The 23,224-nt window shown below is 38.7% G+C and overlaps 1 protein-coding gene across 4 annotated transcripts in view; it reads right to left on the reverse strand.

Annotated features, from left to right (window-relative positions):
* Casp8ap2 (caspase 8 associated protein 2) overlaps nucleotides 1-23,224 on the reverse strand; it is a 38,614-nt gene that overhangs the window by 4,642 nt on the left and 10,748 nt on the right. For all 4 annotated transcript variants that reach the window (XM_031366449.1, XM_031366450.1, XM_031366452.1 and 1 more), the window contains 7 exons: nucleotides 22,863-22,945; nucleotides 18,016-18,084; nucleotides 17,223-17,323; nucleotides 16,307-16,381; nucleotides 13,331-13,446; nucleotides 6,664-8,852; nucleotides 1,069-4,189 (listed from right to left, as the gene is read on the reverse strand). In XM_031366449.1, coding sequence (XP_031222309.1) covers nucleotides 1,069-4,189; nucleotides 6,664-8,852; nucleotides 13,331-13,446; nucleotides 16,307-16,381; nucleotides 17,223-17,323; nucleotides 18,016-18,084; nucleotides 22,863-22,917 — 5,726 coding nt within the window. In that variant the 5' untranslated portion in view covers nucleotides 22,918-22,945. The remainder of the gene's footprint in view (nucleotides 1-1,068; nucleotides 4,190-6,663; nucleotides 8,853-13,330; nucleotides 13,447-16,306; nucleotides 16,382-17,222; nucleotides 17,324-18,015; nucleotides 18,085-22,862; nucleotides 22,946-23,224) is intronic.

The raw sequence follows: 23,224 nt of genomic DNA on the forward strand, positions 1-23,224 counted from the left end.
AAAAAAAAAAAAAAACAAAAAAAGTTCTTTTTTCTTTCCTTTTTGTGAGACAGGGTCTTCTCTATGTAGCCCTACAATTTTCTATGTAGACCAGACTCTACACCTAAGTGTTGGGATTAAAGATGTGCAACAGCTACACCTGACAAAATCTACGTTTCTTTAAAACTTCACATAAAACTAAAAGTGTGTTGTATTTATGAGACAGGTTAGGAACACCAATTATGCACATCCCTACTAAACCGTGTTTATAAGGATTTCTTTACAAATTAAAGAAGCTTTATCTTTAAAAAAAAAAAAATAGAAAAAGCAAAGTTAAAAGTAATGTAACCCAGTGTGGAGATTTAAGCAGAGGCAGGGAGATTCTGAGTTTGAGACCAGCATATGCTACAGTGAGACCAACTCTAAAAGCAAACCAGCCAGCATGTGGTAGCACACACCTTTAATCAGAGCACTCAGGAAGCAGAGGTGACTGGATCTGTGAGTTCTAGACTAGTCAGGGCTACACACATCATATATCTCAACAAATCAAACCAAAAATAAATAGCTTGATTAAGACCAGTCATTCACCCAACTGAATAAAAGCTATTATTTTAGACGATTCTATACCATGGCTAGATTGTACTAAAAAAAACCCACCACCAACTAACTTTGGCCAATTCCTTTTTAAATTGTGTGTGTGTGTGTGTGTGTGTGTGTGAGAGAGAGAGAGAGAGAGAGAGAGAGGGAGAGAGAGAGAGAGAGGGAGAGGGAGAGGGAGAGAGAGAGAGAGAGAGAGAGAGAGAGAGATATCACTCACAAGGAAATTCAAATGTTCTCTGAAGCCAGAGGCATTGGTTCTACTGGCCCTGGAACTGTGAGCCAGCTGATGCTAAGAACCAAAGTCATGTCCTATACAAGAGCATATGTTCTTCATCACTGAACCATGTCTCCAGCCCCACTTTGGCTATTACTAATCAATCCATCATGTCTCTTATTTAGGATGCAATAGAATTATGAGGAAATGTTGGATTAAGACTGCTCGCTTCTCATCTTTATCTAATGATTTAAAACATTTCAGAAAAGCCTTACCTTGTCCATGAAACTATAATTTCTCCCTTCTTTTTGATAACATTTTTTGCAGAAAGGCTTGCTGGAAAAGTAGCAAGTGCTGCTGTTGAACCCTTCACCTCTGGGTTGGTCTCTGACAACAAGGACGTGTCATTTACTCCAGATTCTCTTTTCTTGCTGGCTTGCTTTCTGTGAGTATCACTATTTCTATCAGAATTAGGACTAAGTCTCTGGGTGTTTTCACTACTTAAGTCTATGTCCTTTCTTTGTTTTTTCTGAGAAGAGTGATTCTCACCAGGACTGTTTTTTCTCTTCTTGTGACCATTACCCAGAGTTTCAGGCAACTCTAAACAATCCAACTTTGATGGAGACTCCAATTTTAAAGTATGTGTCATTATTTCACAGGAGCCATGAGACTCTGAGGTCAAATCAATACAAGTTTCTTCAACAATACAATCTAAAGGACTTTTTGCCCTTTCCATCTTTCCTTCTTTGTGGCTATCCTCATCTATACATATTACCTGGCATCCCATATCTTCAACAGCTAACACAGGTTCACTACCTTCGTTTTTACTCTCACGTGAAGCATCATGTGTCAAATCAATAAAAGCATCTATAGTATTGGGCTGTAAAGAACTACATGTTAGCTCTGCGTCTTGATCTAAGTTGGTTTTAGAACATTCCAAGTGATCAATATTTAAAACTGTTACTTCCATCAGCTCCCCCAAGCTTTTAGTCTCAGTGGCTGGATCTTTTGTTAGATCTATGTGTGTATCATGAAGATGATTATCAACAGAGTGTGGAGTTTTTTCCATTGAAGGCAATTCTTGAAGGTTCTCAGAAACTTTTGGTTCCCATACTTGATGCAACTTGAAGCAACCATCAACCACTTGATCACAATGAACCACTTTATTTGAGGCATCTTTAAGAAATTCATATATATCTGGAACCTGTGTTTGTAGTATAGAGTTCTGTTCTTCATGAGTTGGTTTGCTCTTATCAATATTTTTGTCAGAATTTTCCAAGTCCTTGACAGGTTTTAAAACTGTACTCTGAAACAGGATAGGTTCTTTCTCTGCTGCCAAATCAGCTTCTTTTTTGGTTCTAGGCAAAGATGTCAATGACTCCTCAGCTACCATACCATGTTTAAGGCCAGGGGAGGTAGATGGTGTTGCACGCCGTATTTTCACAATGAAGTGATCATTGGATTTTTCCATTATGACAGCATGCATGGGAAGATTAGGGTGGTACTGAAAGCCTGAAGCAACAGACCGACTTGTCCATGATGAACAGCTTGACTTACTGCTTGAGTTATCAGACTCCAGAGCTAGATGAATGTCCTGTTCAGATGCATCCTCTTCCTCAAGCAAAGCATCCTCACTAAAATGTGCACTAATAACTTCTTCAGGAGTTGAAGTTGACAAAACTTCAGGCTTTAAGAAACTCAAATGGCCATCTGACTTCAGAGGTGACGGTACTGTTAAAGAGACCGCAAGATCTTCTAAGAGTATGGAAGAGATGCAGGGCTTACTCTTTTCTGAGCTGTATACATTATCTTTACCTAAAGCAATGTTAGAAGATACTTCAAACATACAATTTTCATCTAATACATCAGGATGAACTGGCAGTGAAAGCCCTGAAGATAGAGATGGACCCTTTTCAGAAGATAATAAAGACCAATTATCATCACTGATCACTTTTGGACAAAGAGAAGCCCCCTCTGAAACTAGCTCTTCTGTTGTACAAGTTGGTGCAGATTCACACTTGAGGCTCTCTAGCAACTGTTTCTCCGGAGTCTTTAATTCCCACTCTGCTTTTTCAGTGCCACTTGTGTCCAACAGATCAGAACCTTGAAGCAAACTCTTAAATATTTCACCCATCTGTGCATCACTCACTAAGTTAAAAGTAAGGCTGGATGCCTGCTGCTCAGTAAGGATCTCAAAGCTCCGCTCTGACTTAGTGCCTGCATGCTGTGCCGCCTGTGTCTCCTCCTCAGTATTTCCTTCATTTTTTCCTGGCCTGGTGGTGTTCGGGCAGTTCATTTCCAGAAACTGCTCTTTACATTCAGAGTTCTTTGTATTATCAGTGCAAGTGCTAAAAGTTCTTTTTACATCATGCTTTACTATACCAGTATTGGTTTTATTTTGGGCTTGATGTTTTTCTTCAAATTTTTCACATCCCAGTGAAGATTTAAAATTCACAGTTTTTTCTGATTTTAGCACTTTTTCTCTCCGTATTTCTTTGTTATCCATTTTTTTCTTCTGACAATTTGAATGTTGGGTTCTCTCTTTATATTTTTTTCCAAGTTTTCCTTCATTATTGTCATTTTCAAAGTTTACAGAGTCACAAAACTTTAGTAGGATTTTTTTAAGCTTTTCAAACAAATAATCAAGTTGTTCATCTACAAACTTCCACAATTTTTTTTTCATATCTGTTTGCTGCTGTTCAAATAAACGGTCAACTATGCCATTCTTCTTCACTTGTTTAAGGTTAGACTCTATAACTTCACAAAGACTCTTCTGTAAAGAACTTACTGACTTACAGATCTTAGACAAATCAAGGCATTTAATTAGCGATGTGAAACTCAAAATTGCGGATTCAATAATTCTATGAAACTGTGTCAATGAAAATTTTATCTTGAATTTCATATAATTTTTCCTTACATGTTTTCCTAGCAACCGTAACATATGCATAACCTCCCATACAGAAGAGGGTGCAAGAATAAGCGGAAGTATTTTTTCTAAGCTGGAGATGCTCATTGTTTTACTTTTCCTTTCAGGGTTTGAGGGTCTAGATTCATTTGCTCTTTTACGCCATGTGACTCGGTCCCGAGGGAGTTTTGCAGCTGTCCTCCCATTGTCCTTATGCACATGCACAGTGCTTCTCCTGCGTCCTGGGCTGCTTTTACCAGGCTGCACTTCAGTAGAAGCTCTAGGTCTTGCATTCTTTTCCAAGCGTTTTTGTGCTACAGATTCTTCATCATCACTTCTAATTTCGCCTTCTTCTAGTTCATCTAAAGACAAATTCTTATAAGAACCTGCTTCTGAACATCTGTCAAATTTGGGAACTGGTTTTTCATTTTCCTTATTTAGATCAGACTGACTCTTGAAGGTAGAAAGAGTTGAACTGGATGGAAACTCATCTGTGGAGAAGAAATATATTAAAATCACATGACCACTGAGTCTTAGTCATTTAACATTTGTATCCTAAACATAACAAAGTATTATTTTAATAACCTTTCCCCTTTTTAAGGCAAAATGTTAATGCTTAATACTTAAATCATTTCCACTTACCTTTACTTACAAAGAATTCAAAAGGTGCTAGGGTTGTGATTCAGTGATAGAGTACTTGCCTACTGTGTACAAAGTTCTAAATTTGATTCTCAGCATTAGGAAAATAAAAATCTCAAAATGTCAATTAACTGAATAACTTAATTTTTATTTCATTTTAGTAGCATCACCTCTTTTATGCCATTTGATGATTGTTTCTGCACAGCAGAAGTATGTATGAAATCTAAAACTATAGCTCAATATTAGTAGAATACAGGCTTTGAATATTCAAGGCCCTGGGCCTAATAATCAACCACAATAAAATTATGTATGTATGTATGTATGTATGTATGTGCATATGTATGTATGTATATGTTTAAGTAAAGATGACTTGAAATATTTGGTCCAGTCATCCCCCTTTCTAATAAAAAACAATTAAACTGAGCATGGTAGTATACAAATACAACTTTAACACCTAGGAAGAAGCTAAGGCCAAGCTAGGCTAGACAGAAAAATATTTGAGAGGAGTTAGGAGAGGTTAGAGAGATGGCTTAGTGAATAAAGTAAGTTTGGATTCCTAGCACTGACACAAAGCTCTGCAGGAGTGGTAACCCACCCACAATCTCAGTGTATGGGAGGCAGAGATAGGGATCTCTGGCAATTCACTCAGCTACATTAGCCAAATTGTTGAGCTCTGGATTCAATCAGATACAGTAAGAGTAGAGAGAGATTGAGAAAGACATACCACATCAACCTTTGGCCTCCACACTAGTCCATACAAATATGAACATGTGTACATTTGGACACTACCAACATGTATACATGTAATATAAATCTTTACGAATTACAGAGCTAGGGTAAAGATCGGCAGGAGTGCATATGTAGCACAAGAGGCCGTGAGCTGAATTCCCAGCAGCAGTTAAGGAATGTATCTAGAAGATAGTCATCCATCAAGCTATTTGTAATTGATATGCACTGACAAGGGGAAATCAGTTTTCTTCAGTGAACTTCACTGGTATATCAACCGTACTCCAGGGCAGGGACCATGTTCAGAAGTAGTTGGCTAACACTATACATTTTGGCTTTGTGTGTGTGTGTGTGTATTTTGGGGGGGGATTAGGTGTGGAAGGGAAGTTTTTTATTTCAATTTGTTTTATGATTTTTTTTTTAAATTTGTGTTTTTGCAGTTTTATTTTGTCTCCCCCACCTCCCCAGCCCCCGGAGCTGAGGACTGAACCCAGGGCCTTTCTTTAGTTGTTGTTGTTGTTGTTTTTTGTTTTTTTCAAGACAGGGTTTCTCTGTGTATCCCTGGCTGTCCTGTAACTCACTCTGTAGAGACTAGGCTGGCCTCCAACTCAGAAATCCACCTGCCTCTGCCTTATCAGTTCTGGGATTAAAGGCGTGCACCACCACTGCCCGGTACCCAGGGCCTTGTGCTTGCTAGGCAAGTACTCTACCACTGAGCTAAATCTCCAACCCCCCCTACTTTTTTTTTTTTTTAAAGATTTATTTATTTATTATATGTAAGTACACTGTAGCTGTCTTCAGACACTCCAGAAGAAGGTCAGATCTCGTTATGGATGGTTGTGAGCCACCATGTGGTTGCTGGGATTTGAACTCAGGACCTTCGAAAAGAGCAGTCAGTGTGCTCTTAAACGCTAAGCCATCTCACCAGCCATTTCTGCACTTTTGTAGTAGGATTTGTAAAGAGAAAAACATAAAGTTGAGTGGGTGAGGCAAGGAAGATCTAAGGAGTTGAGGAGTAGAAAACAGGAGCAAAACATGCTACATAAAAAATTTAAGTTGTTTAAACTTAAAGGCTCAGAGTATACTTCTAGTTAATATCTGAATTTTTTTAAAATCAAAAAAGATGGTTCAGGAGCTAGAGAGGTAGCTCTGTGGCTAGGGGCACTTAATGCTCCAGAAGACCAGGATTAACTTCTCAGCAGTCATATGGCAACTCACAGCTTCCTCTAATACCAGTTCCAGGAGATCCAGTGCCTTCCTCTGGCTCCTACGGGGACCAGGCACACACTTGAAGGGCATATACACATGCATGCATTTATACATACACATAAAATAAATCTAAAAATCAGAGAAGACTAAGGAGCTTGTTTCAACAAGCCTAGTGCCCTGAGTTCAATCCCTAGACCCCATGTAAAGGTGTACTAGAGTACCAACTCCATGACTGTCCTCTGGTTTCCTTCCACAAGCATTCCTCTGCACAAACCCCTTACACATCACATATACACACAATGTAAATGAATAATTTCTATAATTCTCCAAAGCACTTATTTTGTTATAGGTGACAAAGGGACAACTTATAGAAAATAACATAAACTATTACCTTTATGACTGCTACTATACAGTGGAATCGCACATGAACTTTCCATGCTAAGGACTTTGGATACCGGTCTCACTGGACTACTCAGAGGGCTGATCGGTTCTGGAATAGGTCTCAGATTATTAAAGTCAATGCTCAAAACTGAGTTATCATCATCTTGATATACTGAGTTTGATTCTCCAGTTTCTATTTTGTGGTCAATCAACTCCGTCTTCTGTAGTGAAGGTACAAAAGTCTCTTTAGGTAAACAAGGCTCCAAAGGACAAGATTTATTCTCAACTATAGATCTTTCTTCAAGAGAAGGTTCAAGTTTAGGATTATTGTCTCCCGAACAGTTTACTAGTGAAATGCTAAGTTCTTCACCCAAAGGCTCCAGATGGCTCTCACTGGCTGCAGCTGCTTTTGGTGGAAGAATCACCTTTGTTTTCACACCTTCAGAAATATCACAGGAATTTATACCATCATGTCTTTTGGTGCCCAATTCTTGGCTGAAGTCTTCAGAAGCATGTTCTGGTAATACATGCTTCACAACTGAAGCAGCTGCCCTTGCACCACCACATGTCTCTTCCACTTCCTTTGATTGGAACAAGCATCTTGCTTGCTCAGTTTCTACAGGTGCCGGGAAGGAAATTTCCGTGCCACAAGCAAGCAGTTCACAAGGCACAGTATTCTCAACAGATTTAAATAACCTATTTTCTTCCTTCATTTTGTTTTCTGGAATGCTGATCCTGAGTTGAGATGTTGCTGAAAGAGCCTCCTTTGGCTCTGGTAACTCTGATTTGGTTTCTTCCCTATTATGTTCACTGACAGAAGGAAGACATGCCACTGTTTCAGTACTCTCCAGGGACCGTGAGTCACACATGCCACTGGGCTTGGGAACTCCAGTTATTTGATGCAGGTTATCTTGACAAGCAGGCTGCTTTTTAGCAGGAGAGAGAGTTAAGTTCAGTTTTTCCATGAAGCTTAACTTTAAGTCCTTTCCTGTTGCTTCATTTTGCCCATTCTCCACTTTGGTTGCACATTCTTTATTGTCTGTCCCTTTAGAAAGCTCATTGTTGGAGACTGCACCTTTACTGTTTTTGGGCTCAGTCTGTCTCTTTCCATCAGCAGTGCTCTTCTTAGTGTCTTTATGAGTCCTTTGTAAGTGTTCTGGAGGTGATTTTTTGTCACTTTTCACATGTCTACTTTCTTCTTTGTTTTCTCGTTCTCTTTTCCTCCTGTCCTCAGTTCTATGTCTTTCTGCTTTGAAAGGTGTGTTTTCCCACTGGTGTGCAACACTGACTTCCTTGGAGTGTGGGTATTTGCTATTTCTGTTGCTTGAAAGAGATGAACATCTTCTATCTTGAAAGCCATGACTATTCATTCCTCTGTCTCTTTTACAATTTTCCCTTCCCCTTCTCTCTTCTGGATGATACTTATTGAAGCCATAATACTTCATGTCATTCTTGGAATGAGGAGGTAATGCCCGGTCCACTCTTCCCCGATGCCCCTGCTCCTCTCCTGATGGTTTAAACTTCACATCACCTTTTCTTTCTGCTTTGTCCTGAGATGGAAGCTCTTTTCTGTGTGTATTTTGTAATCTTTCATTTTGTCTCTCTACATTTTTGTCATTCTGAGGTTCCACTCGAGTGTGTAGCCTCTCTCTAGAAGTCTCTTTATCCCAAGAAGAGGCACTATGCTCGTTTTTATATCCCAAACCAGTGCTACTTTTAATCTCTGAAATTTTGCTCTCGGCCCTTGCTTCACTGCCTCCATGTTTCTCAGGGTTTCCTTGTAGTCTGGAATTAGCCTCCTTGTCCCTTGGCTCACCTTCACTACAGCTGCTATTCAAGTCTTTCTGTGTTCTATCAGTTCCTCTGCTACATTGGCTATGTCTAATGCCATTCCTTCCTCTCCTATTATCCTCAGTTGAGTTACTTTGTCCAACCTGGTAAGGAGAGCGAGACCAGACATTGTTGGTACAATGTTTCTCAGTACCCGTGGGCAAGTGCAAAGGGTTCTGTGCTTCAGAATGCGATTTTCCTTCCTTTTCCAAGTTTGGCTGTGAAGAGTTAGGATGTACATCTTTCTGAACATCACTTTTAACTCCGTGATCAGTCTTTGAACAATCATCCAAATGGGGAGATTTTGATCGTGAATCTTTTGTTCTTGCAGTTTTATGGTTATTTCGAAAATGTGGAAACTCAGACAATCTATTAAGATACAGGAATTAACAAAAAAGCAATTAATTGATATTTAATAGCATTCTAGATTTTACTCACATGACATACCTTTCAAATTTAAAGGCCTACATATTGGTAAAACCAGTAGGAGCAAGTGATTTGGGCTGGGGTGTAGCTTAATGAGAAAGCATTTACTTAGCATGCAGGAAACACTGGATTAAAAACACAGAATGTATCTGTTTCCAACTAAACAGACCCAATCTTAATGCAAGGAACTCTCTCATTTGCTTTTGTTTCAAGGAACTCTACCTCAGCACGTTCCAGTTCTCTTTGGACTCAGGACAGGTACACAACTCCCAAGTCAGCACAGCATACTCAAGAGACACACAACCCACAACTACATATATGTACACCTTAATTCTGTTATGTTTGAATTGTACTGTTCCCATCTACCTCCTTTACATGCTGAGATCTTAACACACAGTATCTCAGAATATAACCGTATTTGAACACAGTAATTTAGAAAACCAGGGCGGTGGTGGCGCATGCCTTTAGTCCCAGCACTTGGGAGGCAGAGGCAGGCAAATTTCTGAGTTCGAGGCCAGCCTGGTCTACAGAGTGAGCTCCAGGACAGCCAGGGTTACACAGAGAAACCCTGTCTCAAAAAAAAAACAAAAAACAAAAAACAAAAAACAAAAAACAAAGAAAACCAACACAGATCCCAACTCAACTAGGGGTTAGAGTAGTAGCTCAATGATACAGCCTTTGTCTAACATGTATGAGGCCCCGGGTTCAATCTCTGGCATCAGAAAAACAACCAATTACTATAAGATACCTCCAAGACAACCGGGAAATGTGACAAAAAGCTGTAACCATAAAAGGAAAATATACCTAACCTTTTCTAAGAGATAGTTATAGTTTCTCAACAGACATTTAAAAAAAAAAAAAAGAGCAACAGGCAAGTCACAGAATGAAAGCCATTTTCAATTCATTTACCCAAAATATGCTGTGTATGTATAATGTACCCCATACTTATCAAACTACAAACGGCTAAAAGACAGTGCTGGGTCACAGCTTCTTGTACAGACTACAAAGTACTACCACCATTTCAATCTTACTTATTTTTCTGAGTTTTTCTCGTGTGTGTGTGTGTGTGTGTGTGTGTGTGTGTGTGTGTGTGTAAGAGAACAACATGTGGGAATTGGTTCTCTGCACCATGAGGATTTCAGGGATGGAACTCACACATCTGGCTTGACTGCAAGCATCTTTATCAGATAAGCCATCAAAGTTTTACCTTTAAATATACCTTCACATTATACATTTCCCAGTATTCACATGCTTAATTTTTTTGTTTATTTTCACTATATGTTAATACTTCAATTTTGCTTCAGTAAATGTTAAATTTCTACTAAATGCTAATTAATTACTATTATAATACTAGTTAGCTCACAGTGTAAATATCTGGTAGAGTATTTATTAAATACATAGCCACATTAAACAAACTAATACTAAGGTTATGCACTCAGGCACGCAACTAACTTTTCAATCTAGGAATGGGGCATATGTCTTTAATCCCAACCCTCTGGAGTTAGAAGCAGACGATCTCTGTGAATTCCAGGATAATCTGGTCTAACACAGAAATCCAAGTCAAGACTACATACAAACTAACAACAACAAACAAAACAACTTCTCTATTCAGGAACCAACATTAATACAAGCTGCACTGGGAATGACTTAGGTTAAAAGGCCTAAATAAGGTAAAATAGTCCACATAATGGTAGTCTTTACTCAACAATGATCTACAATATGCCAAATTCCATGGCAAGTAACTGGAAAATGCTGAATCCAAGCAAACACATCTCTGATTCATGAAACTTATACTGCAGTAAAAGCAGAAGACACTAGGCAAGGAATCTCATTCATTTGAAGAACCCACAACAGAAGTCTGCATAAACCCACAATAGAAATCTGACTTGGGCATGGAGAATAGATAAGTATCTCCAGCCAGAGAGATGGTTAATTAGGGGCTGGAGAGGTGCTCAGTGGAGAACAGCACTGGCTACTCATCCAAAGGATCTAGATTCAATTCCTCAGGATTGAGGATGACAATCACAACCAACTGTAACTCCAGTCCCAAGGGAACCTGACACCCTTTCCTAGCCTCTGCAAATACTAGGTACACATATGGTGTACACACATCCATGCAGACAAAACACCCATACATACTAAAAACAACTAACAACAACAAAAACAACAAGATGGCTATGCCAAAACCAGAGGATGAAGGGACAGCCATTCCACATGGTAGAGAAAGGACGCATGCAAAGGAAAGGCAGAACTTGGAGTACCTTAAAGAACACTGCAGCCATGGTATTCATGAAGAGGTAAGCACAGGCAGGGCTAAGAAATGGTTGGGCTTATACTGCAAGGGACCAGAGAGGCAAGTTAAGATACTTCACCTTTCTTCCCAAGAACAGTCAAAAGCTCCGAACACATTTTAATCAAGAGAAGAGGATAAGATGACTTTTGTTCAGATATATGCTTTGGGAAAAAAAAAAAAAAAAACACAGGCAAAAGAAAGCAAAGCAGATGCAGAGATGACAGCATAGTGGATTATTGCTGGTTTGCATGGATTAGGTGGGCTGCAGCATTTGAATAAATGAAGAGAAATAAATACACTGCCAGATCCCAAGGACATAAGCATCAAGTGGTGGCTTTGAGGAGTGATCAAGAGGGAAGCTTCGTAGGCAGAGTTTACCAAGTGTATTGGTGTTATTAACAGCAACTTCTCACAAATACCCAGTGACTACATAAGTTAAATGCTACCCACTTCCTAGAAGTCTGGCTTATACCAACTGAAGAAATGGCATTGTTCTCTACTAAGCTACAGAACAACTGAAAAGGCTTTGTGGCAAACATTTTGGATGAATTTCAAGACATTCATGTGGGTATAATGTACATACATACAAATTAAACTGGCCTAGCATGCATGAGATTGTTCATATGAAGAAACTGAAAGAGAAAAGAATGAAGCAGGGAGACACTGGTTAAGAACACCCAACTGCTCTATTTGAGGACTAAAGTTCAAATCCCAGCACCAAGACTGGGCAGCTCACAAGTGTCTGAAACTCCTGCTCCAAGGGGATCCAATGCCCTCATTGGGCACTGGCAAGCACATATAAAAATAAAATAAATCTAAAAGAGAGAAAAAAAGGACAAAGGCTTGATCTTTGAAAAAACTCAAAATAACAGCTGAGACAGAAAAATGAATCCCAAGAAAATAATTAAAAACTATCACATTACAAATGTAATGTAATTATAGGGGAGACTGCTTCAAAGCAGGAGAGTAATTGGAGTTAAACAACCCACACGAAGACAATCTAAATGGTCAGAAGCTATTGATGGACTTATGCCAGTGGCTGATGATCAAAAGTCAGATAGGATCCGGCTCACGATTAAGTACAATGGGGGCTGGTAAGATGGTTCAGTGGGTAAAGGCACTTGCTGACCTGAATTTAATACCTGGAACCCACGTGACCCACATACTCTTTAAAAAAAGTGCCAAGAGCTCAGTGGTAAAGCACTTGCATAGCCCATAATACCCTGGATTCAACTTTTCACACCACCCAAAATCAAAACTACAACAAAAAACATATTACAAAAGCAGAATTTGAAGCAGGGTGTGATGATGCATGCTTCAAGATGAGGCAGGAGGATAAACAGAAAGTTCAAAGTCAGCCTTAGATATCCTATCCTTAAAAGCAAAATAAATCACAACTGAAAGAGGGGAGATGGTAGCAGCAGGTTTAAGCAATAATTCTTTCACTTCTGTCTATGAAGAATATGGGGTAGCCATAGATACAAACTCCCCTGGCCCAGAATGTCATCCTGAATTAAAGAGAGTGAGAAAAATTAACAAAGAAAATCTACTCAAGAGGGTTATTTATTAAAAAGGTTGAGTGTATATTTCTCCTTTATTGTCAACTAAAGATTGAATGAATTTGTTTACTTATTTGGGAAGGAGGGGAGTGCAAGCATGCCATAGCACAGATATAGAGGTCATAGAAGAACTTTGCGACTTGGTTCTCTCCTAGCATTCAGATCCTAAGGGTTGATCTCAAGTCAGCAGGCTTGGCTCCAAGTGCCTTCACTTGCTCAGCCTTCTTTCTTTCTTCCAGGTGTTCTGGGCTCACGCTTCACTGAGCTACTTCCCTATCCCTGCTCTCCTGATGTCTCAGTTTCTGATGTGACCAGCAGAACTCAATACATGCACAACAACTTTCTCTGGGAAACAGTACTAGGGCAAGACCCCAGTGATTTAGAAAACTATGCATTTTAGGAACTGTGTGGCAATGTTCCATCAGTAACCACAGGTATCACTATAAATCTTTAGCAGAGTAGTTGCCATTTACACTAGGCCCATAACTCGTTAATGAAATACATATTTTGTCCTTTGACTGAAAGTAAGACCACACTTTATGGACTGGTGAAAGGTGACATCCACACACCTTTGGTGAAGATGATTTATCTCTTCATCCTTACGGTTTATCTCCACTCTGGCAGTTTTGATAAGTGCTGAGATATTCTTCTTAAGAGACTGGTTTTCATTTTTTAAGTTCAAGTTCTAAAACACAGATAAGACACATTAACAGACCCAAAATGTACATAACTGTTAGTAGTACTACGTGTAGTTGCTGGTTGTTGTGAGGTTTTTAAAGATAAAGCTTGATTATACATGATAGACTTGAATTCACTTGATCCTCCTGCCCCAGCCTCCAATGTGGGGATTACATGCCACCATTCCCAGCTTTCTACTAATTGATGAATGCTAACTAATGCTAGGCATTATACATTTTATCTTATGTAATTCTGAGATGCAGCCCCCTATGAATTAGTTTCCCTACTGCTCAGATGCAGAAGCTGAGATTCTGAGACAATAACCAGTATCAGGGAAGAACCACATGATAAGACATACTTCAGACTAAGTATTGTAAAAGCAGTAACTAAGTTCTGCTTAGTTTTAATAACTAAAACATGATCTGCCAGGTATGGTGGTGCACAGCTTTAGTCCCAGCACTCGGGAGGCAGAAGCAGGCAGATTCTCTGAAAGTCAGAGGCAGCCTGGTCCACATAGAAAGTTCCAGGCCAGTCAGAGCTACACAATGGGATCATGTCTTAAAACAAAAAACAAAAACCACTAAGAAATACTAAACATTAGCTATTTAAAAAACTAAACATGCAAAGATATGTTGGTTTTCAAATAAACAAAGACAGAATCTACAGCTGGTTCATTTCGGGCAAGAAAGGAGAATCAAGAGAAGCACGTTTTCAAGAGCAGACAGAACACTGTCACATTCTTTATTTTTGCAGCACAATCACAAAAAGAACCATCTGACAACTGTGAATCACCATGTCCCCTACCCCCAAAAAAACAACCCTTAATTTTTGTTCTTCAAAACTACCTTCTTTTAGCTGTGTGTAGTACCTTTATTGCAAGCAAGCACTTGGGAGGCAGAGGCAAGCAGATTTCTGAATTCAGGGCCAGGCTGGTTTACACAGGAAGATCCAGGCCAGCCAGAGCTGCACAGTAGGACCATTTCAAACAAAAGAGAACTGCCCTATCTATTTTAAGCCACCCACTTCTAAACTTACCACCCAATTATTGATTTGTCCAATAGATCATTTATGTCAATGTCATTTTAACTTTGAAGCAGTTTTCCTATAATCCTTTCACTAATCAAGAAAAAATTAAAATGATAAAGACACAAAACATTTTTTAAAGTGCAGAAGTATAGACATGACAAAGGTATAGTGTATGCATGTAGGATATTGTCAAAGAATAAATGGAATTTTTACACATACAAAGAAATGTCAGATGCTGCACGTTTAGCTCACATGACAGAAACCCAGGCCTTAGGTTCAATCAATCCCTAGCAAATAGAAAAAAAATTCATAAGCTGCCAAAACTTTACCACGTTAATTGCTAATGCCCCCCAAAATAGGGCGGGGGGTACACTTCAGTGGTAGACATGCACAAAACCTGTGTATTAAGCTTTTCTAAAAAATGTGCATTGGTAGTTTGCTTGAACAAATGTCTGTGTGAGGGTGTTGGGTGCCCTGGCACTGGAGTTACAAACAGTTGTGCACTGCTATGTGGGCACTGGGAATTGAACCAAGGTCGTCTGGAAAAACAGCCAGTGCTCTTAACATCTGAGCCATCTCTCTAGCCCCAGTATTAAACTTTTAAACTATCAAGATTTTAATATTTTAACTTCAATTATATTTTCTTTTAAAGGAGATAGTTTCACAGGGCAGTGGTTGCACACACCTTTAATCCCAGCACTAGGAAGGCAGAAGCAAGCAGGCCTCTGAGTTTGAGGCCAGCCTGGTCTACAGAGGGAGTTCCAGGACAGCCAGGGCTACATAGAGTATAGCCTGTATAGTATACTCCTGTCTCAAAGGAAAAAAAAAAAGAAAAAGAAAAAGAAAAAACAGAAGATACTCTTACTATGTTACCCAAGCTGGCCCTGAACCCCACGCCCCATCCTAGTCCCTTAAGTAGCTTGGACTACAGGTACTGTGCTTAAAAGATTCTTATGTCTGTGGTCTGTCCGTCCTGGAGATCAAGCCCAAGTGCTTATGTTCTTATATTGTTGAGGTTCAGGAGTTGCCCCATAAACCACACGAACAATGATCTCAGTCAGACAGGGATGGTTTATTGAACACAATACCTAAAAATTGATTGACCAGGGCAACAACTTCAGACTTGGGGGCTGAAAGCTGCACATTGGATATTTCACAGGGCCAGAATATAGAAGCTAAAACCACAAAAAAAAATTCCTAAGCAAGTGCAGGAAGTACTGCAGGGTGGTCAGCCCTGACTCAAGCCATTTTAGATGTAACAGGTCATATTGACCTTTAATTTGACGGTTTCTAAATAAAGCTTATGGTTGTAGACTGTCTTAAGATTAACAAACCTCATAGCATACAGAATATAACAGGGTATGTGGTTAGCATGACCCTGCTCTGAGTCAAGTTATTTTTCTGTATCAGTGACTGGCAGTCATATTACAGCAACAATATGAGATAGCTGGTGGGCAGGCCTCAGCAATATAAAACAAAGGGCTGCCTGGAAAGATAACTCAGTGAAGAGCTAGGCGCACAAATGTGAGACTGTAAGTGTGACTCCTCAGAATTCACAGGAAAAGCAATCCTGGGTTGTGCATGCTTATCACCTCAGCACTGGAAAAATGGAGATAGGTGGATTCCTGCGGGTTGCTAGCTATGCAGCCTAGCCTACTTTGTGAGATGCAGGCCAGTTAGAAACTATGCCTCAAAAGACAAGGCAGATGGTGCCTGAGGAGCAACACCCAAGGATGATCTCTGGCTTCTAGATGCATATGCAAACAAGTGCGCTCAGACCCACTCTTTTATGTGTGCACACTCACACATAAATGTTACTAAGGAAGAAATAACCACGATACCTGTGTCTGTATTTCCTCAAACCTTTTCATCAGATCTTTCATTTGCTGCTGACATTTCCCATATTCTATCTGCAACTGTAAAACACAAAAGGATTAATTTAGGCATTACTGTACTTTCTTAGCTTAAATAACATTTAAAATTGGGGGTGGGGAGAAATCAATGTACTCAGGTTATTAAGTTAGATTATGTTGTATTCTCTTGTTGTTATTGTTTCCTAGACAGTGTCTCCAGATGTAGGCCAGGCTGCTTCACTATTGAGCCTCCTGCCTCAGCCTCCCTAGCACAAATATTATAGGCAAGTACCACTGTGCCTGTCTAGACTATTGATTTTTAAATTTCAGTCCATTCATAGTACATTTTGATAAGCTTCATAGCGTAACTCTAAACCTTAATGTTCAAATATAGTTAAAAGAAAGTTGTGGCATGTAAGTCTTGACACATTATGTAACACACAACTTAACATAAATCATGAAAAAAAAATGTTATATTTCATTGATAGTCTACTATAGCTTTATATATTCAGATACTTAAGTTCAGTCAAATAAATTTGTAACTGAATTTAGACATTTATTCAGAAAGTATTTCTTGTTGTTTGTTTTTGTTTTTGTTTTTTCGAGACAGGGTTTGTCTGTGTAGCTCTGGCTGTCCTGGAACTCACTCTGTAGACCAGGCTGGCCTCGATCTCAGAAATCCACCTGCCTCTGCCTCCCAAGTGCTGGGATTAAAGGCGTGCACCACCACCGTCCAGCTCAGAAAGCATTTCTTAAAAAAACAAATCAGAGGCAGAAACTGCCTTAAATATTCTTAATTTAAGAACTAATCCCTAAACACAGACTGTTCAATAGTAACCTGTAGCCGTCTCTTCAGCAGCTATAAAAACAAATAAACACTCTTAATAATAGAGACAACTCATACATCATTGTATGTTGCCTCCTTAGCAGTTCCTTCTTCAGTCAGGATCTCTTCATACAAATCTAAACAATTTCTGAATGACACACAGGATCTAGCAGTACTGTCTGAAAACAAACAAAAACTTGCATTAAGATACTTGTAAGGATTTTTGTGAATTAGTTTTATCAACATTTAAGTAAGCATAAAGAATGGCTTGTTATTTTTATATTTTCTATATATATACCATTCTTCATGGTAGAATTCTTGATTTTGTATCTACTTCAAAGGGTCATTACATTTCTCCTCACCAGCATTCCCTATAGCCTATACAGATTTCAAAGATGATGGCAAGAATGTCACATTGTATAAAGTGGCTGTTCCAATGAATCCAGTGTGATAATTATCTCTGTTACAAAACACTGAAAGATCTGATTGTGGAAAGCTCTTAATTGAACATGTAGTGAGACACCCCATTACCATTTGTACTGATGCATTTGAAGTCACAGTAACAGTACTCTCTGTAAAAGCATATACAGGGATGCATATCCTACAGCACTAGTTGCCATTTCAATGGTAAGAAATATTTTTGCATAAAACCTAATTAAACTTGAGTCACAGATTAATAACATTAATAATTAATATTAATAATGCCTGTGTTAATATGTTCTGATCAAGCTTTGGACCAAAAAGTAATTATCTCAGTGGAACCATTTCAAAGACATTATTTGAGAGCTGTGAAGTTACCAAGTGTCATTAACAATAAAACAACACAGTAAATCAACCAAAAAAAAGAGACTGCTTTATGAAATTTACATACCAGAAACAGCATTGTCCAACCCAGCATATATGTCCAATGAGCCTTCATCATTATTTTTAAGAGGAGAGGCTGCAAAAATAGCAAAGACTAGTTAAAACTGGCTTGTGGGCTGAGGGGTTGTTTGTTTGTTTGTTTCAATTTCTACTTAGAAGGAATATATTATTTCTGCTTTAAGGCATGAGACAAGGGTCTGGGTGGTAGTGGTGTTGGTGACACACACCTTTAATCCCAGCACTTGGGAGGCAGAAGCCGGCCTGGTCTAAAGAGCTACTTCCAGGCCAGCCAAGGCCACCCAGAGATACCTGTCTTGAAAAATATGCAACAAACAAACAAACAGACAAGAAGAAGAAAAAGAAAAAGGAGAAGAAAAAAGTCAAGGTTTACATGTGCTTATTAAAAGAAAAATTTTGATGTAGAGATTTATAAACTCTCTACTTCAAATTCAGACTTAAAATTTTTCACTGTAAAAGAGTATATGGAGTTGGGAGAGATGGTTTCTCCAGTTAAGAAAGAGCGCTTGCAAAGGACCTCAGTTTGGTTCCCATAATCCATGTTAGGAGGCTCACAAACACTTATAACTCTAGCTCCAGGGAATCAGATGCCTTTCTTTGACTTCTGTGAGTACCGGCACACATATCTATACACATACCTTCATGAACACATTCATTTACAACTAATTAATTTTTTTAAAAAAAAATCTCTTGTAGAATAAAAATCTACTAGTGCTGGGGCTAAAGAGACAGCTTAGTAGTTAAAAGCACTTGTACTTTTCCAAAAGATCAAATTCAGTTCCCAACACCCACATCAGATGGGTCACAACTGCTGAAGACTCTAGTTCCAGAGTATTCAACACCTTTAGGCCTTCATGGGTACCTGCACTCAGGAACACATGCACAAGCACATGCACATACATGTGTAATGTGTAATGAGGTTTTAATTCCAATAATAATAAGTTACTTTTCATCTTCATATAACACTATAAATGCTAATTTAAATATTAAAGCTACCAGAGGAGGTAGATGCTCTTTCAAAGGATCCAGGTTGGATTCCCAGCCTACATGGAGGCTTTCAACCATAAAAATCTATTACCAGGGAATTTGATACTGTCTTGTAGCCTACAGATACCAGGCATGTACATGGTACACAGACATATATGGACAAAATACTCATATACATATGATAGATAGATAGATAGATAGATAGATAGATAGATAGATAGATAGATAGATAGATGAAGGTAGTTCTAAGTTCCTTCTCCCCTTTATCACTGCTGTTTGTTGAATGAGAGGTCTGCTCTAGAGGACATCTCTGCCAAAAATGTTCAACCTAAGGCCCACAGGTCACATGCATACTGGGATAGCTAAGAATGCAGCCTGACACATCTGTAGGTGGCATCATCTTTCTAGTCCTATTGGCTTGAAAACCAGAGGAAAGGCTCTAAGGAAATAGCAACTACAGGTGAGAGAGCAAATTTAGAAAGCCAAGAACAGGACCCGCAAATTGTACCTCAGACAGCTATGTAACCCCCAAAGAGAACAAACTCCAAAAGGACACTAAAAGCTAAAATACCTAGACAGAGATTCTAGTTCCTCCAACTACAGGGAAAGTGTAAGTGTAAATTCAGCCAAGTCAAATACCCGTTAAAATAAATACAGAATGGGGAGAGAATCCTGAGTCCCCACACAGTTATCAGTTAGATGTAACTAATACAATCCAAATTTAGTAAGTCTCACCAGAGAAATAGAAACAATTTAAAGAACCAATTGGGGCCAGGCCTGGTGGCACACACCTTTAATACCAACATTCAGGAGCAGTTGGTCTACATAGTGAGTTTCAGGACAATCAGAGCTACATAGTGAGACTCTGTCTCAAAACAACAAGAGAACCAATTGACTGAGCATGGTGGTATATACTTTTAATCCTAGCACTTGAAGGTTAGCCTGGTATATAAAGCAAGTTCCAGGCCAGCCAGGCCTACAAAGTAAGATCTCATCTTAAAAAACAAAACAAGTGAAATCTATGAGAGTTCAAGGCCAGCTTGGGCTACAAAGTGAGTTCCAGGACTACCAGGGCTACACAAGAAACCCTGTCTTGAAAGACAAAATTCAACCAACCAACCAACTAACCAACTAAACAAACAAATAAACAAAAAGAGCCAACTAAAAATCCTAAAACAGAGGCTACATATAATAATTATAATATCATCATCATGATCTCTGGATATGCTTGACTGTGAACTATCCTGATTAGTATAAATTACTCAATTTTTTTTTTAATTAAATCTGTAAAATAGAGGGGAAGAGGGAAAAGCCTTTACAAGTCTTATAAGGGACTGGTAATGCCTCAGTAGGGAAGAACACTGGCTGCTGCTTACAGATGAGATGATCTGGTTTGATTTCCAGCACCTACATAGTGGTTGACAATCATCTGTATTTCCAGTTCCAGGGGACCTAAAGCCCTTTTCTGACCTCTTCGGACACCAAGCACAAACATAACGGACATGCAGATACATGTGCATTACATGCAGACAAAACACAAATAAAATAAAGTGAATAAAGCTTAATAAAATAAAATATTTAAAGAGTTCTACAGAATAAAGTCAAAATCTCCCACAAGATATAACTGGAGTCTAGAAATAAAAAAGAAAGGATAAAGGAAAAATGATACCACAGTAATATTAAAAGACTAGCAATGATAAAAGTTATCCTCCTAAATGCTCTTAATTTCTTTAAGATAAGACTATTTAAAGTAAAAGTTAGAGCATCTTATTGTTGAGCTAATTCTGTATAGAAACCATATTTGGATTGTTATCATGACTCTCCTAACAATGACTAAGTCACAGGACAAATGTAACAATACCTAAAAGATTACAGTTCCTTGAACAACCAACAATAATGCAAAGCATTATAATCCAAAAGCACATACAAATAAAGATTAAAATGGAATTCAAGGCCGGGAAGTGGTGGCGCACACCTTTAATCCCAGCACTTGGGAGGCAGAGGCAGGCAGATTTCAGTGTTCAAGGCAAGCCTGGTCTACAGAGTGAGTTCCAGGACAGCCAGGGCTACACAGAGAAACCCTGTCTCGAAAACTAAAATGGAATTCAAAAGCACACTCAAAATAGAATGTATGGCAGTTTTCCAATATTTAAATATACACGTTAGGGTGTAGGTCAGTGGTAGAACACTTACAAGTATGTACAAGGCCCAGAGTTCAATTCCCAGCATCACAAAAATAAAAATAAATAAGAAAAAAGTAGAGAGTAATGCACACACACAAAAAGGTAGCTGTATCCAGCAGAATAATAAAGTCATTTTTGCCCTTTAAGATTAATAGTGTGGGTGGTGGCGCACGCCTTTAATCCCAGCACTTGGGAGGCAGAGGCAGGCGGATTTCTGAGTTCGAGGCCAGCCTGGTCTACAGAGCGAGTTCCAGGACAGCCAAGGCTACACAGAGAAACCCTGTCTCGAAAAACCAAAAAAAAAAAAAAAAAAAAAAAAAAAAAAAAAAAAAAAAAAAAGATTAATAGTGTGATAAATATTTATGAGAGATTAGAGAGAGAGCTCAGCAGTTACGACTATGGTTCAGTAGAGGACTATGGTTCAGTTCCCAGGACCCAGGTCTGGCTCACAACCATCCATAATTCCAGTTCCATGGGGCCTAACCCCTTCCTCTGGCCTCAAGGGCACCAAGCTTGCCCATGTAGCACAGCCTTTTGAAGACAAAACACATATACACAGACAGACACACATACACAAAAGTAAAAAAAGCCTTTTTTACAAATTTAGACATTTTTTTAATTTAGTTTAAAAAACTGAAGGTAGTCATATTATACTCATTTTTCTATTGATTTTATTTTATTTTATTTTTGAGACAAGGTTTCTCTGTGTAGTCCTGGCTGTCCTGGAACTTGCTCTGGCCTCAAACTCAGGAATCTCCTTGCCTCTGCCTTGCAAGTGCTGGTATTAAAGGTGTATACCACCACTGCCTAGCTTTTTAAAAGGAAAAACCTACAATATAATAACAGCAATGTAACAAGTTGAAACTATTTTAGCAAAACCATGTAACAACTATTTTAATCACAGTTTTAATGATGCTGATGGGACAGGAGCCCTTCCATGTCTACCAACATTAACTTTTAAAAACATATTTTAAGGAAGAATGAAGAACTGACTAAGAGATACTTAATCCGGTGATACAACTACAATGCAACCCTTACATTTAAGGTTCAGGGAACACTGTAGAAGAGGGGCTGGAAAGATTGTTAAGATCCAGACAACTAGGACAACTGCTGTAAGACTGCTTCCTATATTACAGGGAAGCTACACCTGTTAAAAGAGGAAGGAGGGAAGGAAGAAAGAGAGAGAGAGAGGGGGAAAGAAAGAGAGAAAGAAAGAAAGAAAGAAAGAAAGAAAGAAAGAAAGAAAGAAAGAAAGAAAGAAAGGGAGAAAGAAAGGAAGGAAGAAAGAAAGAAAACAAATCACAAAAATATGGCTGTGCCCAAATAAGACCTAAAAAATGACATTTCTGACATGCCAACAAGGATGGGGAACTCTCATAAGGCCCAACTCCTACAAAATCAATGACTGCTGAGAACAAGAGAAGGCCCCTGAGAGGTTGTCCAATCCCAAGCATCAGTTCTTAAACATACACATATAAGCAATACTAAACATTTCCCTAAGAATAAGTAAATGACTTTATTAATTGAGATCAAGTGAGGTTAGGGCTATCACTGTGACAGAGTATGCGCTTAGCATTTGAAAGATCCTGGTTCTAAACTCCCAGCACCAAAGCTTAGAATGAAACAAAGACTAAGTAAATTCAGAGAGACAACTGAGAGTTCTTACCAGGACAGACATCAAACAAACCCGTTCCATCACCATTGTCATCATCTGCTGCCATGGTCCTATATCCTTTTCATAGGTGCCATCTACGGTATTAAGCATAAAGATTCCCACCATTAGAACAGCTTCAACTTACAAAGCAATCTTCTAATTTGAGCACACCGAATAACTTTGTTCTCATTAAGAAAACAAAAACAAAACAAAAACAGATCATATTTTTAAAACAAAAAGCCTAACATTTTCTGAGCAAAAGTCTAAACTACGAGACCTTTAAAGATTTATTTATTTATTATATACATATATAAGTACACTGTAGCTGTCTTCAGACACACCAGAAGAGGGCATCAGATCTCATTACAAATGGT

Source organism: Mastomys coucha, unplaced genomic scaffold, assembly GCF_008632895.1.
Source record: "Mastomys coucha isolate ucsf_1 unplaced genomic scaffold, UCSF_Mcou_1 pScaffold14, whole genome shotgun sequence".
NCBI lineage: Eukaryota > Metazoa > Chordata > Mammalia > Rodentia > Muridae > Mastomys > Mastomys coucha.